Source organism: Bombus bifarius, unplaced genomic scaffold (genome assembly GCF_011952205.1).
Source record: "Bombus bifarius isolate JDL3187 unplaced genomic scaffold, Bbif_JDL3187 scf7180000008197, whole genome shotgun sequence".
Taxonomy (NCBI): domain Eukaryota; kingdom Metazoa; phylum Arthropoda; class Insecta; order Hymenoptera; family Apidae; genus Bombus; species Bombus bifarius.
In genome coordinates, this window is record NW_022884504.1 from 227,501 (window position 1) to 244,337 (window position 16,837).

Genomic DNA, 16,837 nt, shown 5'->3' on the forward strand with positions numbered 1-16,837 from the left:
ATAAAATCGATAAGAGAGTTAGTACGTCACAGATAACGAATAATACCGTGACTAGAAGAAATTTTCCGAATGTTCGATCGTCAAGTGTAATTTTCATCGAATAGAATTCTCATACTATGTGTTTCACGAATGTTATCGAGTTCGAGTTTGGCTGTAATATTTTATACGCGTCGCGAAAATACGTGTGCAAAGAGCGAAATTTTTAAGGGAAAAGAAGAAAAAAGAGAGAAGAAAGAACGAATAAAGAGATCGACGCTTTATCGATCCATTCTTGAAGACTAGATTTCATAGAGAAGGGAGCACAGGAGAAAAAAGAAAGAGGATTAATCGATGAGATGGACGTAAATGGAAGCGAAACGGTTTAAATCTTTCTCGTTCGTCGAATCCTCGGGGCGATTCGAAATCCATCGATACTAAATTCGCCAAAATAGGTCCCAGATCTGGCATGAGACGACCCTGAATTATTTGTTAGGCATTTAGCTATATACAGAGGGGTGTGTTATCCTTAAAGGAGATCGATATGTCTCATTGGTGGCGTTGGTACAGGAGTCCCTGGACAGGGAAAACCGTGTTGCAATGTCTAATTCTTTTTTCGACTTATTCCTTCGCGGACAAGGATCCATTAGTCAACGCCATGACTGGGCCAGAACTTCCCCTCGAGTTCGTGTCAGAGTTGAGTTCCAAGGACGAGTCCTGCAACGTACAAGGCAAGAGTAGCTGTAGTAATAAAGGATACGGTACATTATGAAAATGATTAAAAGTTGTTGGTTCGTAATATGTTTCACGAAAAAGCTAGATAAAACACAAAGCTTGGTGAAATGAATTACGTATTAGAGGAACGAATGGAACGGGTTAAAATTTCTAGAAATATTTGATGAGGAAATTAATTAGGAAGAAATACCTGTATATATCTTAATTTTATATTGATAGTAAGTAAATAATCGCACAACAGTTTTATTTTGAATAAAGAATGCAAAATATTTTCCACCAATTTAATATCGAGCTTTGAAATCAGATTAAGAATCAGAAAAGAAAGCTTTACTTGGCTGGAACGCGTTAATAGTCAACCGTGAAAGCAATCGTATATCTCAGTGATGCGTGAAGTCGCGGGGAAATCGCAATGAATTTTTCCAAGCGTGTATTACGACGTTGCTGTAAGTGCATCGCGGAGATCTTCGAGCTTGATCGCGAAAGCTATAACACGTTTACGTGCGGTGATTACGCGGATACGACGGTTTCGCAAGACCATTTGCCAATGATTGTCTCGGTGAATGCGAAACCGAAATGGCACAACTGGCTACAGAAGCATTCGGTCCCGTTCTGATTTATTGCGGAAAGGAAGCTTTCCTCTCGCGTTACCACGCGCGTGTTGATGCCTTTATGACGATACCGCGATGATACTTGTCATCGAACGGTCGTTACTGCCTGTCATTGTACGGATTCAGATCTATCATTGCGAAGAAGACACTAGGTGGCGAAGAATGACACCGTTTTAATGTTACAACAATTTATTTCGTTCTGAAATAGGAATAATGTCCTGTCAAATATAATTTGAATAGAACTCTGTTACCTTGTTTTTTCTGCAAAAAGATAAGGAGGTTCGCGATGGAAATTGTATTTTGAATTACAAGATTAAAAAATCAAATTTGTAGCGAGTTAATCTTAATTTTGATTTCAATTCTCTCTAATGGCAGAGTTGAAATAAAAATTAGCAGATCTAAATATCTTCTTTTGATTATTTGATATCGTTAAATCTCAAAGAGAACGAATTATTATAAAAGGCCGACTGAAACCAATAATATGATATAAAAATGAATGAGTTTGTATTCGATTCAATTATGCACGATTCATACTGTGCTTCGCATGTAAAATTAATAAATGTGACTCAATGAAATAAAGGAATTCAATTGGAATTTAATTTATCCATTTTGGAGCACCTGAATATTATATCTACCGATACAAATGTCGACAATAAACGCTTTGCAAATCAAACTAACATTTCTCTGAAATTCTATTACTTTATATTTGCTTTCCCTTTTGAGGTGGCATGTGATAGAATATTATTCCGATTCTAAAGTAAAATAAATTTTTTAAATATTCCACCTATGCTAAAGTATGCTGACAAATATGTCCGTAGTTCTCTCTGATTAACGCATTACAGGTCTTACAATTAGGAAAAGACACGTATAATGTTAAAAATTTATTGCCAATTGATGCGAATTCCACGATATGCATATCTCAACATTTATACTAACACCAACGCTAACAAAATCCAATGAATTAATATTTATTATAGTTAAAGAAACGCGTATCTGTGTGGTCCAAGCGAATTAAATAAAATTTAAGGAGGAGAAAAATCGAGCAGCACTTACAATGCTGAGGGCATGCATGATACAAGCTTGTGTGGTATTTTCAACGTGAATCAGCTCGTCACATTCTTCATGGTCCAGTCCATTTACATCAGATCGTATCTTAATCGGTGACAAAGCTGCTTCATTGTCCGTTGACTTGCCGCTGTCAGGGGACGGCAATAATTCGTGTCCATCCAGATCTTCTTCCTCTGCGCGTTCTTCGCAATCCGATGCTTTGGTTTCCTGTTACAACCATTATAAAACGAAACGACTTTTTATATCATTCTAGATATCTTTTTCAAACGTCAAACGAAAGAATACAAAGCGAAAATAGTTGGGATAAAGATACATATATGTACGAAATAATACGCGAACAAAATTACACAAAAGATATTATATTTAAAAATATCCTTAGAATCGGAAATATGCGATCAATTGAGTGCTCTAGCTCAACCTGCTTCACTCCTCTTTCGTGCTGAGATAGTAAAACGACAGGCGATAGCCCTTGCTTGATGCGTATTATACTACTATACTAGTGATAGGATCTACATACCTTTATTCGGTTGGCTGACCAAAGCGCATCTATTCTACTTTGTAAGCTTTTTATTTAATCCTCTCTTATCTGCTATATATTACATTTATTATTATATCGCATGCATCTATTATTAATAGAGTATTGTTTACTACATGTACTAGAAAATTATTATATATGTACATAATTAATTCTTTTAATGGTTATTTTTATTACAAGAATTGGTATATATTAATTCAATATGCTGCGTAAATTCAGAGCGCTCTATTTTAATGTCTTTGACGATGTCACAGAGATTGATCTCGATTGACATTGACTGCATGATTAAACGGAAAAATCATATTACACCACAGGAATGTCGAATAATTAGGGAGCGGAATCACTCTAACAAACGTTTCTAGCACGCAGCGTTAAAGTGCTCCGATTGTTACTATATTAATAATTATTCGCAACTATTCGTACATACTTGCACATCAATTATCTTCAACTATTTTAACAATTCTGAGAAAATCATTTCTGAACAGTTACTCTGAACAGAATAATCATTCGAAAATCCTTTAAATCCTTCGATCAGTATATATCACACTAAAGAAAAAAAGTGGAAGAAATAAAACAATTTTAAGTAATAACGAGAACAAAAGTTTTCCTATTGCCAAGAAAGTAGAAAATCACACGCTCGATACAATTAATAAGAGCGACGATAGCAAGAGTGAAAATAATAAGGAGGCTCTCGAGCGCTGAAATCCGAAACAAAAGTTCCAATTGCCTGATAGCTCGATCCGTATACTTCGTCCGTGCTCTGGAGTTGACATATCGACAGAGAAACATATGATGAAGTAATATTTTTCCAAGTCGTTCGTTGTTCCCTACAGCGACAGGATTTCGTTCTTTTGTTACAGAGTTTCATTCCGTCCGTTCATAGCCTTGTCTTAAGCACTGAGAGCTTGCCTCCTGACGATATTACGATTTGCCGCGTTTCCTTCCTTTTCAGCAGAGAACTTATATTCTTTAAATTGACTGCCACTGTTATTATTGCTTCCTGTTGGACGTATTTGAGTTCTGGTTTTACATAGCTCGCAGGAATTTCACCAGCGATACCGTGTCTTTTTCCTCTTTTTAATACAAATCGGTGCAACGTCTTTGAAACATCAGCAAAAAGATATTGTGGTTAATTTCGACAGGAAATGCTGGCAATTGCAATAGAGATTTTATTTTTATTTCGAAAGTTTCTTTTATCGAATCCGGCAGAAATTTTCAATCGAACAAAATCCATTATTCCTACCATCATTTTTCTTCACGTTCAGTCGATTGAGCAACACTAAATGAATTCCTTTCAAGAAAGCGAGAAACTCCTTTCAATTGTTCCTTCCAATATCGTATTTACAGTGAGACTCTCGGAGCAGATCCATAAATCCTCGCACGATTTTTAACTTTAAGTATTAAAATAGAGAAAAAGCTAGGGATTAATATGGAATTCCCGCAATTTCAGGAATAAAGAATGAAAATTCAGCTGACGGGATGGACGTTCGCGATTATGATGGTAACTAGGTCAGAAATACTTCCAGAATTAAAGCTACGTGAATAGTCGGTGTCGTATTTTCTTTTCTGTTCCTTCTCATCCAAGCCTGCTCATTCTGATAAGATTGCGCAGTCATCGTTCGCTACTTCACATTTCAGGATGCAACAAAAATAACGGAACGGAAAATCCATCAGAACGAAATTACTTTTCCGTTAGGGAATTTAATTTCCACGTTACATATAAAATATCAGTTAATAGTTGTGCAAGTTTTAGTTTTCATTGCTGTTCTTCAAATATCGCTGTCGAATGATGCGTATTTTTTTTTTTTATTATTCTCGTTATTGAAAACGAAGAAGAAATTTTTACTAGTGCATTTCGCAATTTCGCAATTGATTTGCCTTTGGGCATTTTTATTTTGATAATATATAATATGTTCAATATTTATTGTATCGGATGCAAGAAAACTAAATTTATCTCAATTTTCATATACATTGTTATATTTCCAAGTCGTTAAGTTCAACTTTTTTTTTTGACAGAACGAAATGAAATAGAACGAACACGTTTGTTCTGTTCTTGATGAAACAATATCTTTGCAATATGTCGGAAACTCACTTGAAAATCTTGCGGTGACGGCGATGATTCCTTCTGATGTTGGTTTGGACTTTGCGGAGGGCTGGGAGCAGATCTGGGACTCTGGGGTCGAGTTCCTAGCTCGTAAATGTTGATCATGTGAGCTGCCTGAGCGTGAACCATCAATTCCCATGCTGAAGGGAATGATACCTTGCAGAGAACGCAGAGCAGAGCTGTTGTAGAATCTCCTTGGAACATAAACATAAATGCATTGTGTGTGCGTGTGTGTGCGCGTGTTTGGTAATAACTTAAATATATTCTGTTTGCCAAAGCCACGGTAGTTATTAATAATATGTGGTTTTATTATCTGAGTAAATATTAGCTTGAATTCTGATCAATTTCTTTGAAATTTGAACACAACATACAAATTAATTTGGTGATTGTAATTGTAAGAGAATCTGCACTAAAATTACTATAGGATTTTACTGAAAATTTATTGAAAGTTTTTATACGTTTATTTTAACCTTATCCTTATTACTAGACTACAAAGAGCTAATATTTCTGCCCTAATTCTAGCTTCATTTTCCAAAAAAAAAAAAACATGTGATTGACCGCTCCACATATGTCGTATTCGTATAAAGAACACGAATTCGTAATAATACGATGAAATTCCACTTAGAAAGCAATAATTCAGTTCATAATAATATTAAACAAATATTAAGTTTAATATTAAACAACAATACTAAACTCGGTAAATTCTAAACTCAGTGTTTTTCAGTTTACAAACCAATGCAGATAGAACAGTTAAAAACTAGAGCAACGATACGTCAAATGGAGGGAAGCAACTTGCAACAGCGTCCGTAGGCAAATTTTACGAACAGCAACAATACTTCCTAGGCTTTCTCGTTCCAATTCCTCCATCCTAAACAAATCGTGGACCATTGTACCGACGCAGCTGCGTTTTCCTCGGTAAAATGCCAAAGTACAATTCCGCTCTTGAGAAGAAAATCGAAGAGACACGAGGAAAGAGGAACCGCTCTCAGGACCTGGTTCGAATTTCATTTTTACAACCGCGCCATTCGAAGTGCGATAAGGACAACAGAGAGAAAAGAGGTGGCAACGAGACGAGGATAAGTATTTCGAAACCGGCTGCGCCCTCGAATTTCGATGAAAGCTGGATCTTTATTGAAAAATTTCTTAAAGGCGGAAACGTAGCTGTGGAATTCGTACAATCCCGTTTGGTAAAGCGCAACTTGATCTCGCACTAACAGACGCGAACGTTTTCGTTCACCCACTACAGAGTACAGAGGAAGCGGAAGGTTCGCCGGGCAAACTTTTCTTTCGAGTAGGTACGTACTTGGGGCTGTTCCATTGAAGGTGTGACATTTACATGTGAACCGTAGTTTGCAGTAATTCCGCTTGTGCTCAAGCAACTCGCCTAGGTCTGTAAACATCTCTCTACAGTTGCCACAGATCAGGATATCCGGGTTGCCTGTAACATAGAAATTACACACTGATTTCCCTTGATTTCATTTTAGTTTAATCGCACTTTAATTCGTCCCCTTCCTTTTTTTTTGTATATCGATTCCGCGAGAATGGTATATTCAGACGAACCTTGTTTCTGGAATAATTGTTCGCAATCACTTTGAAGTTGGATTAATTTAACTTTTTGAAAGGAAATATGAAAATATATCTTCTCTGTTCGTTTCATTAAGAAAGATAATGGAATGCAATTCCTTTCTTCCTTTGCTGTTTGGCGTAAAAGTAAAACTCGCTAAGCACGTTTGAAACTTGAATTAGATTTGGAATATAATTTTCCCGAAGAAGCCCTATTACCCGGAATAACGGAATGAATAATGGAATGGTAACATTTTTCAAATATCACATCATACACAGCTTAACGACCGAGAGTTAGAAGCGTCAAAATCAGAAGTGGTATATTTTTAATTTATAAGATAGTTGCTGTACTAAATTTTTATATGAGTTACTGTAAGCTGCACTTAAACGCGGAAGTAGTATCAATATTTTATGTTGAAATAAGAACTATTTATTAAAGAGCATTAAATATCACGAATAACCAGGTACTATATAAAATTCACAGAACAAACCTGATTAAAATCCTAGCCGTTTAACATTTATTAAAATAACTTTCATCGGAAGGAAGAGCACGCGAATATAATGAAATTTTCATCCCTATGGGATAAATAACTTGCGGAACATTAGCTGTGTGTATATAATTATACAACTACGAAAACTTCCTCTCTTCATGCTTACGACCGATAATTCAAAATTTTTTAAATAAAAACGTAAATGGAAGCTCATTTTCCAACATCACTATCTCGCTTCATGACGAATAATAACGTTCCCCACCGCACTCTACCATTTTTCTCCGTTCACTATATTTAACCGATCATCTTCACGCAAGCTTGCTCGTAATTTCCGCGTAATTAAAGTATGTACTGCGCAGAGACAAGTGTCGACGACACGCTTCCCTCACGCTAAGCTGTTGCCTAATACGGGAAACGCACGATCAACTTACGAACGAATTAACAAACTGTACTTTCGCGTGGTTTCGAACGATTACTCCTCGAACCATAACATGCTCGAGATGCTCCAACTCCAACCTGTTTCTAGCCAAAACATTCCTTGTTTTTCCTTTCTTTTTCTCCGTTTCCAACTTTGATTACTGTTTCGTCTATATGTCGGAATGTAGGACGGTGATACTTACTGTAGACTTTCAATTGGTTCAAATCCGGAACGGTGGCCGTGTTTGCAGCTGGTTGCTGTTTCTGTTGTTTGGGATGTTGCGATCGAGCCGGTGGCATCAGACGTGGTCTTTTCAATGGTGGTGCCAAACGGGGTGGAAAAGCAGTCGACGCATAGTAACTGAAAATAAACTTGGATGTTGAGTGTCACAAGACATCCCGCTGCTAGGAACGATGAATAATTGTTTCGAAGGCAACGTCATTGCGTGAATATTTAACGGCGGCCCCGGTGGTGTCGGCAGACGACTCGTTTTGCGTCGGTTTTGGACGAGTTGGTTTATAGAATAACATTTGCAGTACACGTATTTTAGTAAATGGTAAGGCCGGCGTAGTTTCTCAATCATGTTATAAAAAACGATACGTTTAAACGATGTTCTTATAAATAAAATCTTTGGTATCTTATATGATTGATGAAAAGAGAATTCGGGTGAAACAAACAGAAATCGACGATTTCACCGAGGTATTAGGGAATAAAAATCGAAGAAGGGGGGAAAAGTCAAAGATTTAGAAACTTTTGCTGGTGATTTGGGGCGCGAAAATATTGTAAAAGGGATAGAGAAAATAGAAACTCGGAAGATTTCAGAGATGATACATTAAGTAGTACAAAGGACACGAAGAGAGCCATACCTTGAAATGTACACTTAATATATTTCAAATATAGTGATATTTATATACAAATTTTAAATAAAAGACAAGTTAGAAATGAGTTTCATTTGTCTAAAAATAATTTTGTCCCTGCTGCAATATCACGAGCCAAGGTCAGAAATATTCAATTACAACGGTTTATAGCTCATCTAAATCGTGCGTCCTTTCATTTTTACGAGGAGCACCGTGCACGAAAGGTTTGAGAACGGGTTTCCAGAAGAACGTACAAATTGTACATTTAATCAACTCATTTAGACGCAACAGCACGGCGGAACGTGTTTGCACGCGAGTTGCCTGGGTTTCCCTCTCTTGGACGCCGGTGTCGTTTCGATTAAAAGGCTCGAGCGAACGGCTCGCGTCGAATTTCTAATAAAACGCCGAGCGAACTTGTCTTCGAGACGCTAATTTGCCGAAATTCCATCTACTTCCAGGTTGCTCACAACCGTTGACTATATACACTCCGATAAACACATACACAACTACCGACACCTTCGATAACGATTCAAAACGCGTCCGTCTGCACGTCCACCTAACTGAATTTAATCGGATGTGTTTAGACTTTTGATAAAATCGATGCGACATTGTCGCCGTGCGACAAGCCACTTCAGAAACGGAGAACAGTGCTTGTACGGAGAGTTTTCGCCGCTTTGAGCCAAGTGGAAAGAGGTAGGGTGAGAGGGAAGGAGGGAAAGAAAAAGAGAGGGAGAAAGGGAGAAAGAGAAAAAGAAAGAAAGGAAGGAAGAAAGTCAGGGTGGAAACAAGAGGAGCAGAAAAGAGGAATCGCAACCCCTCGCCGTCGTATTTATCCGGCTATGTATTTCCTCTGTCTGTCCTTGCTGCTTTCGCCTCGCGAAACCTTCGTTGAAATAAAACTTCCTCTTCTTTTCTCCCTCCTTCTTTAGTCTTTTTCAACCTTGTCTAGTCTCTTCTCTCCTTCTGATTCTTTCCTATCTTTTTTTTCTAGTTTCACCTTCCTTTTTCTCGTTCCCTTAGTTCGTTTTCCTTTTTTTTTTGTTTCTTGAGAAACGGTTGCAGGGCTCCTTCTTTCCTGCTTAACGCGTCTTCGTCCCATCTGCTTGTTTACGTCTCGCCATTTTATTCCGTTTTGTCGTCGTACCAGAACGGAATTCGTTTTTGAAGACTAGAGAATCTTTTGATAACGTTTAGTTAGAACAATAAGATAATTTAATTGGCGAGAATTGTTTTTCATTGTCACGCACTTTGGAAGTATGTTCTTCCCGTTATCTTGGTTTGAAATGCTGATTAAAAAACTTTCCGCTTAACTAATGACGTTATTATTAACTCCGGCATTCTTTTGTTTGCTACCCGCTTTTGTCGTTGTTCTTTGTTTGCCGCGAAGTTGCCAGCGTATAGTTTTCATTCCTTTCCTTTCCACAGCCTTTTGCTCTTTTCATTTATTTAACTTCATGTACAAGAGTTTGCAGATTTCCACGATTCCCTTTCCCGTTCCTTTGTGCCGCTATAAATTTCTATTTCATCGGTCCGTATACAACTGCCTAAAGCGTGGCCTACTGTTTCGTATAAAATATCACGTATTGAATTTATTTCCCACTCTTTTAATTTATAAAACAATATCGAGCTAGGAAACTGTAAAATACTTTTACGATAAATATTACATCAAATACCGTTCTTTCAATATTTATATCGTGCAATGAATAACAATTTCCATGCGACATTCCAAAAAGCCATACGTAATCATGAAACTAACAGTAATTTCCGTGCAACCAGTGACGATAGAAGATTGCGAAACCTGACAGACAGTTCCTTAAATTTCGTACCGAGACCGACCATCCGTTTACTCGATCCCCCTTATTACTCAAACTGTCCGCCATATTAAATCATCCCCCTGATTTCTCTGTTCCCATTTTCATACGTTTTACCGGTCATTATTTTTCGTTCTCCTCGCGTCATTTTCTTCCCTGACATACGTTCCTTTCTCCGTTAAAATCTTCTGTAGATCCGTGCCCAGTTCCCTTTTTCCTCCTCCATCGTGTTCCATCCCCCTTGGCAATAGCGTGACACAAGAGACATCCACGAATTCGTGCCTTCGTGGCGTTGTTAAAAGTTCTCCACGCCGACAGAGTTTCACTCTGTTTCACTTTGAAACTTTCGGATAATAAGCGCGAAACTGGCGCGAAAGAGAGGCGTAGAGAGAGAGAGAGGGAGAGAAGGAGGGAGAGAATGAGAGAGATAGACGAGAAGGACGTAGAGGAGTGAACGGCGGAGCGGAAGGGCTACGTTAAGGGCGGGCGTGCAACAGGGAGGCAGTATCATCTACACCGGCACTTCCTGTCGTCTCGACTATTTTAATTTTTTTTCAAGCCACCGTCCAATTATTGGCGACCGCAAAAGTCGTCCTTTGTCGAGTCGCGACCGCCTTTTGAAGTGGCCCCTTATTTCTTCCTTTCTCCTTCCTAATGTCTGCGACGACTGATAAGGAAAGGCGGAGGCGGAAGAGGATGGAACAACAGGCCGCTACTGTTTCGTTGCGCGTCGCATCCCTGCGGAGAGGAGTAACGATCGTCCTTTAGTTTCGGAAGTTCGATGATTACGCGCCGTCTTCTCTAAATCCTTCGGCTGGTAGCGCGGTAATATAACCGGTAATAAACACATCCGTGACGGAACTTTACTCGGTACTTCCTCTGCCGCTTAAAGGTTGTCCACGAGTACTTTTAACTAACGAATCGAATTTTCGGCGTCGACGCAAGCCGTGATATGCCTCGATAAGAGAGACGAGAACGATGTCTACTTTTCAACGAAACGTTAGATACAAGCTGCAATCTGTTAAAATTTAGATAAGGTTATTACGGCTAAGTAATTCGATTAAGTACATCTTTCACGATCTTGACGCACGTTCCAAGATATAAGAATTTCAAAAGAATCTTTCTCGATTACATTTACCAGAGTTCATCATTTTACCGCGGAGGATGAGGTAAAAATCAACCGGAAAGTTGCACGTTATATTTTCGATCTAATTTCCAACAAGTCGTGTACCTTTCGGAATCGCGTTTAATTTAACAGAGAACGAACGATTCAATTTAAATCTTACCCGGGCATCGTCCTTTTACTGGGATCAGGAATCTTTTCCCATGGCGGATGAGGAAAAAAAACCGAAGCTTCGAGATAAACCTCTATTCGTTTAAATATAAGCCCAGCGCGAGACAGCCGTGGGACAAGGGGCGATGGAATAAATCGACAGATTTTCATCAAGAAGTAACCCTTAGACAGCAAGCTCCTCGTGCGGCCAAGGAGATTCGACCAACGAGGTCTGTGATTGGCATCCCTGACAATTATTTGTTTTCCACAAATCACCGGGGAACGTCGTTTTCCCTTCTCCGGGGCTTTTCACTCTTTTTGTTACTCTCGTTTCCTGCACTTTGAGGTGCGCATTTAGTTTCTTTGTGACATTTCCGCGACGTTGTGAAATAGAATTGCAGAAGCTTTCTAAAAATGTAGGATACGGTATCATCGTTTGAAATAAGACAAGAAGTTAACGAGCTAGATAAGATAAAAAGTTAATTTGAATCGAGTCCACTCGACTTAACTTGTACATCATACCCAAGATAAACTTGTGAATAATAGACAAGCTTTGAAGCTTTTGAAATAGCGTAAAAACAGGTCGTTGTATAGAAATAAGGCTTCGTTTTATAAAAAAGATCTTACTAAACAGTTAAATTATCAAAATTTTTTTCACATAGCGATATCGTTATCGACGAGTTTACTAATGTGGACGTATACTAATTGATTGATGCACTAATCGATAGTACGAGGAAGGAATTCACATTAAAAAAAGATAAATGGAGGGTAAATCCGTGGATAGCAGTGGCGATTATTTCCTCTCGACGAATCACACGAAACATTACGAAGCCGTGTAAGCAAGGGGTTTCCGTCCCTCCTATTTTTTCCCTAGCCATATACTTTCAGGATCAGCAGGAACCTGGCTGCGACGTTTCGAGTTATATCGCCGCCAACAATGAGTCATTGTCAGAATTTCTGAAATAGAACGCAAGCCACCCCTGTCAACTTTATTTCGAGCAATTTGAGCAAGTTCCGCCGCCAGCTAGCAAAGATTAAAAAGGTTTGTTAAAAGGTGCCTTAATGGACGCTTTATGACCATTTAAGACTGGAATATATCGAACGTGGTAAAAGGACTCGTAGTTGAATGTAAATTCTTTTAAAAAACTTTCCTATTATATTCCGATGAAATTGAAAAAGAGAAAAGATCATTCATTGTTTCACGTCGATTCTTTTTTAACATAATTATTTTCACATAGAAAGATTAAACGATTTATAAACTAAGCTATTTAATTATACTTTATATGAGATATGATGGAAATTTAATTATCTCCACGTTTAAATTTATCTTTACGCTTATCCTTAAACAAAATTAAATTAAATTCTAGGACAAATATAACGTGAGTTATAAGAGCGTAAGTTATTTTATAAAATATTCGTAATTTCGTATTTTTAACAGGTTTTTTCAATTTCATATCAATTTTCAGGTATCCTTTATCGTAATATTATAAGCCTATTAGTGTTCCACCCGCGACGCTTAACCTGCACGTGTGACAGCTTGCTCGGCTGAATGAATTTTAATGAAATCCGGTATTAGAGGGTTTGGGTTAGTATTTATCCGACAAATTCAAGTTCCGTTCACGTTGTTCAATCTCTACACATACGTGTCCAGGCTCGGGTTGAACAAAGAATCGATTCCAGTCCATACTCACATTTTACTCAAATTACCAAATAAAATGTTTTACAAATAGAAAGTAGAATTTTAAAAATTATATGGAGTCCTAGGACCTTTTACTTTTCTTTCTCCGCTTTGTGATTATAAAGAAATTGGAATTTTTGCTTCTAAAAACAATATTTAAAACATTTTGTCGCAAAGGATTTTACGTCGTCAAGATAATATTAAAACACTTCTTTCTGACATCTAAAAATATAATAACTATGTATCATCAATGAAAAATATTTTTTCAGATAGCGAAAGTAAAAAATTTCGTGCAAGATTCATATGTATAATAATTTTCTTTAAATTGAAAGTTTCGAGGCACACGTTTAAGTTTAATTTAATAGATTAAATGTTCATTAAAAACGAATTCGTTAATACAAATCTAAAGTCGATGAACTAAAACATACGAAAATTTCATTATTTATAATCCTCTTTTCGTGCAACTGCGTCAACTAGATCGCTTTATCGTTGTCCCAGGGACACAATCTTTTTGTTTTATTTTGCTTTCTTCCCGTACCATGACAGTAGAGAAACTGCTACAATGTGTATGCGACAAAACCTGCCGTCTATATATTTTACTATCACAAATATTACCACTTGGACGGTTCGTGGTCCAGAACGCACCCCCATGCCTATAAATAATATTTCTGTCGGAGCTTTCACCGGCGTTTTCCCGCAATTATTGCGTTTCTCATAACCGATGTCATAATTCTATCCGGTAACAGGGCCATTCGTAACTTCTGTCAGTCCAGTTCATTTTAATGTTTCCTTTTTTCACTTGTATACTCTATTTTTTGTTTTTTCCAGTCTTATGAGTCTCTGTTAAAAATAAAACAAAAATAAGAAAGGAATTAAAAGGACAGAACCTTGATCTTATATCTCAAACGTTGGCTGAAAAATAATGTGTATGATTCAAAATTATACTTCCTTGAATTTCTTATGTTCATTACGTCGAAACACCTATTTATATTCATGGTCCTTTGTTTTCCTCTCCACTGTAAAAGATGGTCATAATTTTTACTTCACGAGAGTTTAAGGTGTACTGCAAGGGGCGTATTAGTTACGTGTATTAAAGCTGCTCTTTTAGCACCATTTTTTTTAATGCTACAACCTTTCAGAAGCAACAGAATTTGCATAACAAAGATGAACAAGTTGCTCGGAGTTACGGAAATTTCATTGTTCTGTTTGTCTGCAAGTAAATCGTATATTATCATCAAAAAGGACATTCGCTATAACTACGGCACGATAACAAAGACTATTTGAAGAGAATGTTTGTACTTACGAGTACACTTTTACATATATATACCTAATATAAATAGAATGTTATTTTGTCGCAATAATACATGATCCATTTAAAAAGATCTCTGTCTGATCGAGTTAAGAAGATAGAAGTACGATGACGTTATACCATTGATCCTTATTCCAATCGTAACCTACATACGTCAGTTCTAAATATCGAATGAGAAACCTTTGGTTAGTGAGAAGGATTATCTTTCGAAGTCCTCATAAAGATTTGATTTCGCTACCTGACATTCACGTGACAGTGGATCTAATAAAATTACTCAATCGATATCAGTAAACCTATAGCATGTTTCCTGTTTATACATTCTAATATGTAGAAATAAACATTCGAATAAATCATGCACGATAAAAGGAAAAAATTTCTTTTCCTCTTCATGTGTTATTTTATAAAAAAACATTCTTATCACGGCGGCAGTTTATCTTGCATAATGTTCAAATTATCACAGTTTCATGAGTATTTATCGTAACGTTAGTGGTACATTAAATATGCATTTGCGCATATATATGCTAATTAGTAAAAAAAGAATAGAATAGAATTTTCGGGAATTTGCTAAGATTCCACGTGCTGGGCAAAGAATCAGGGGAAATTGCCGCGAGCATTATGTATGCTCTCTTTTCCCATCTCATTTCCTTTCACGAGGAAACTTTTCACCAGCGTATGATAGTTTTGGGCCTGCCTCGGATTTCTACGAGCAATTAAAGAGTGCTCAGGAAGTTTCACCGCGAAACGATGGAAGGAATTATCGTGGAATCTCGCAGCTACTCTTTCCCTCCTTTTTATATCTCGTTTTCAGAATCGAGATTTCTTATTTGATTACTTGAGTAGGATTGCTAGCAAATCCTTGGATTATCTGTCCACGTGTGCGAGCCGATCTTGCAGAATTTTTGTTAGAATTTTAGAAAAACTACAAAAGAAGCGAAAAGGAGAAGGATAAAGAATCAAACAATTAATAAAGTTATGTGTTAAATGTTATTAGAACGTAATATGTACTATGTTTGAATACCAACTTTACACGGAATTGAAATTTATTTCTTCAAGAGCGGAGATTTTCTTTGTTCGACGTCAACGAAAATCAAATTACGTGTCGCCTGCGAAAGGATTTTTATCCCTTAGCCTTCTTCTAGATCAAAGGATAAGTTACGAGTATCGTATAAATTGTAAATTCCATTCACCATTTCATCATATTATTGTGTTTTACTCAGGAAATTTTCGTCTCTTCTGGTATATATCATTCGGATAATATTGTTAAAATTACGCTTTCAAATAAACTAAACAAAATATATATTTTCTTTACACCAATGAAAGCAAAGATGATCTATTAGAAAGCTAGAAAGGATTTCTATCTCTTTGATTATTCTTAATCCTAATAAAATAATTCATAACAATTCTAGACATATACCTAATGAATGTTTTATACACACTAAATATATTATGACATTTCTGACGAGCCTCCTTCCTCTCACATCTCACTCGTATCTAAAAATACGCTATTATTTCTGAAACTGCAATGGGTAACTGCAGAAAGGTCAATCATTGACATTTTTCCTTTTATTTAAGCACACGCTATAAACGATACTGTATTACCAAACCGATCTTAAGTATTCACATATATTTACATAATATTGCATGATTGTAATTCAACTGTAGTTTATTCATCCTTAAATATTACTTTCTACAAATCGTCGTCCTAGTTCTTAACTGTTCTAACTCCATTTTTCAAAAAAATTTAATTAACCAATTTACATATGTTTCATTGTTATGAAAAATACAAATTCATGTTTCTACTTAGAAAGTAACAAATATTCATTTCTTTAAGTCCTAACTACACACAACAACATTAAACTTCATGAACTTTAAACTCAGTTTTCTGAGTTTACAAATTAGTGGAGATAGAACATTTAGGAACTAGAGCGACGAAATATCTAATAAAATAAAACTTGCATCAAACGCAAAAATTAGTAACATATTTGCAATTCTACGGCATTATATAGTTCACAGAATTGTTAATTAACAAAAATTGCACAACTGTACGATAATTAGTATCGTGAATGCGCATCCTGTCAAAGGGTTGAAATTCCACGTCTAAAGGCTCGGCGCGACAAAGAAACCGAGTTGTCGTCGAAGAACGACGAGCTTTTTGTTAGGCGGCTTGTATGTATGTACGCTGGTCGCTACAAATTAGACGATAGGCGTGCAACGTAACACCAAGTAGTTTGAAACTGGCTGTTAAACCAATGCAAATTACTGCAAGACAATCCCCGGTGTTGCGGGTGGAGGCGAAAGAGGCGTGGACCAGGCGAGAGTTCGTCCTTTCTAATTACGTATCGCAACCCCCGAGAAAGAGGATGGAAAAGCTTAACCAACTTTTCACGAATTAGTACTGCCCTGACTGTGCC

At 37.0% G+C, this 16,837-nt stretch overlaps 1 protein-coding gene across 2 annotated transcripts in view; it reads right to left on the bottom strand.

The window, feature by feature from the left end:
• The window catches only part of LOC117209962, a 248,147-nt gene that overhangs the window by 2,788 nt on the left and 228,522 nt on the right, over positions 1 to 16,837 (bottom strand). For both annotated transcript variants that reach the window (XM_033452452.1, XM_033452451.1), the window contains 5 exons: positions 7,701 to 7,858; positions 6,330 to 6,464; positions 5,015 to 5,220; positions 2,373 to 2,594; positions 1 to 693 (listed from right to left, as the gene is read on the bottom strand). The exon at positions 1 to 693 is cut by the window's left edge and continues 2,788 nt beyond it. In XM_033452452.1, coding sequence (XP_033308343.1) covers positions 598 to 693; positions 2,373 to 2,594; positions 5,015 to 5,220; positions 6,330 to 6,464; positions 7,701 to 7,858 — 817 coding nt within the window. In that variant the 3' untranslated portion in view covers positions 1 to 597. The remainder of the gene's footprint in view (positions 694 to 2,372; positions 2,595 to 5,014; positions 5,221 to 6,329; positions 6,465 to 7,700; positions 7,859 to 16,837) is intronic.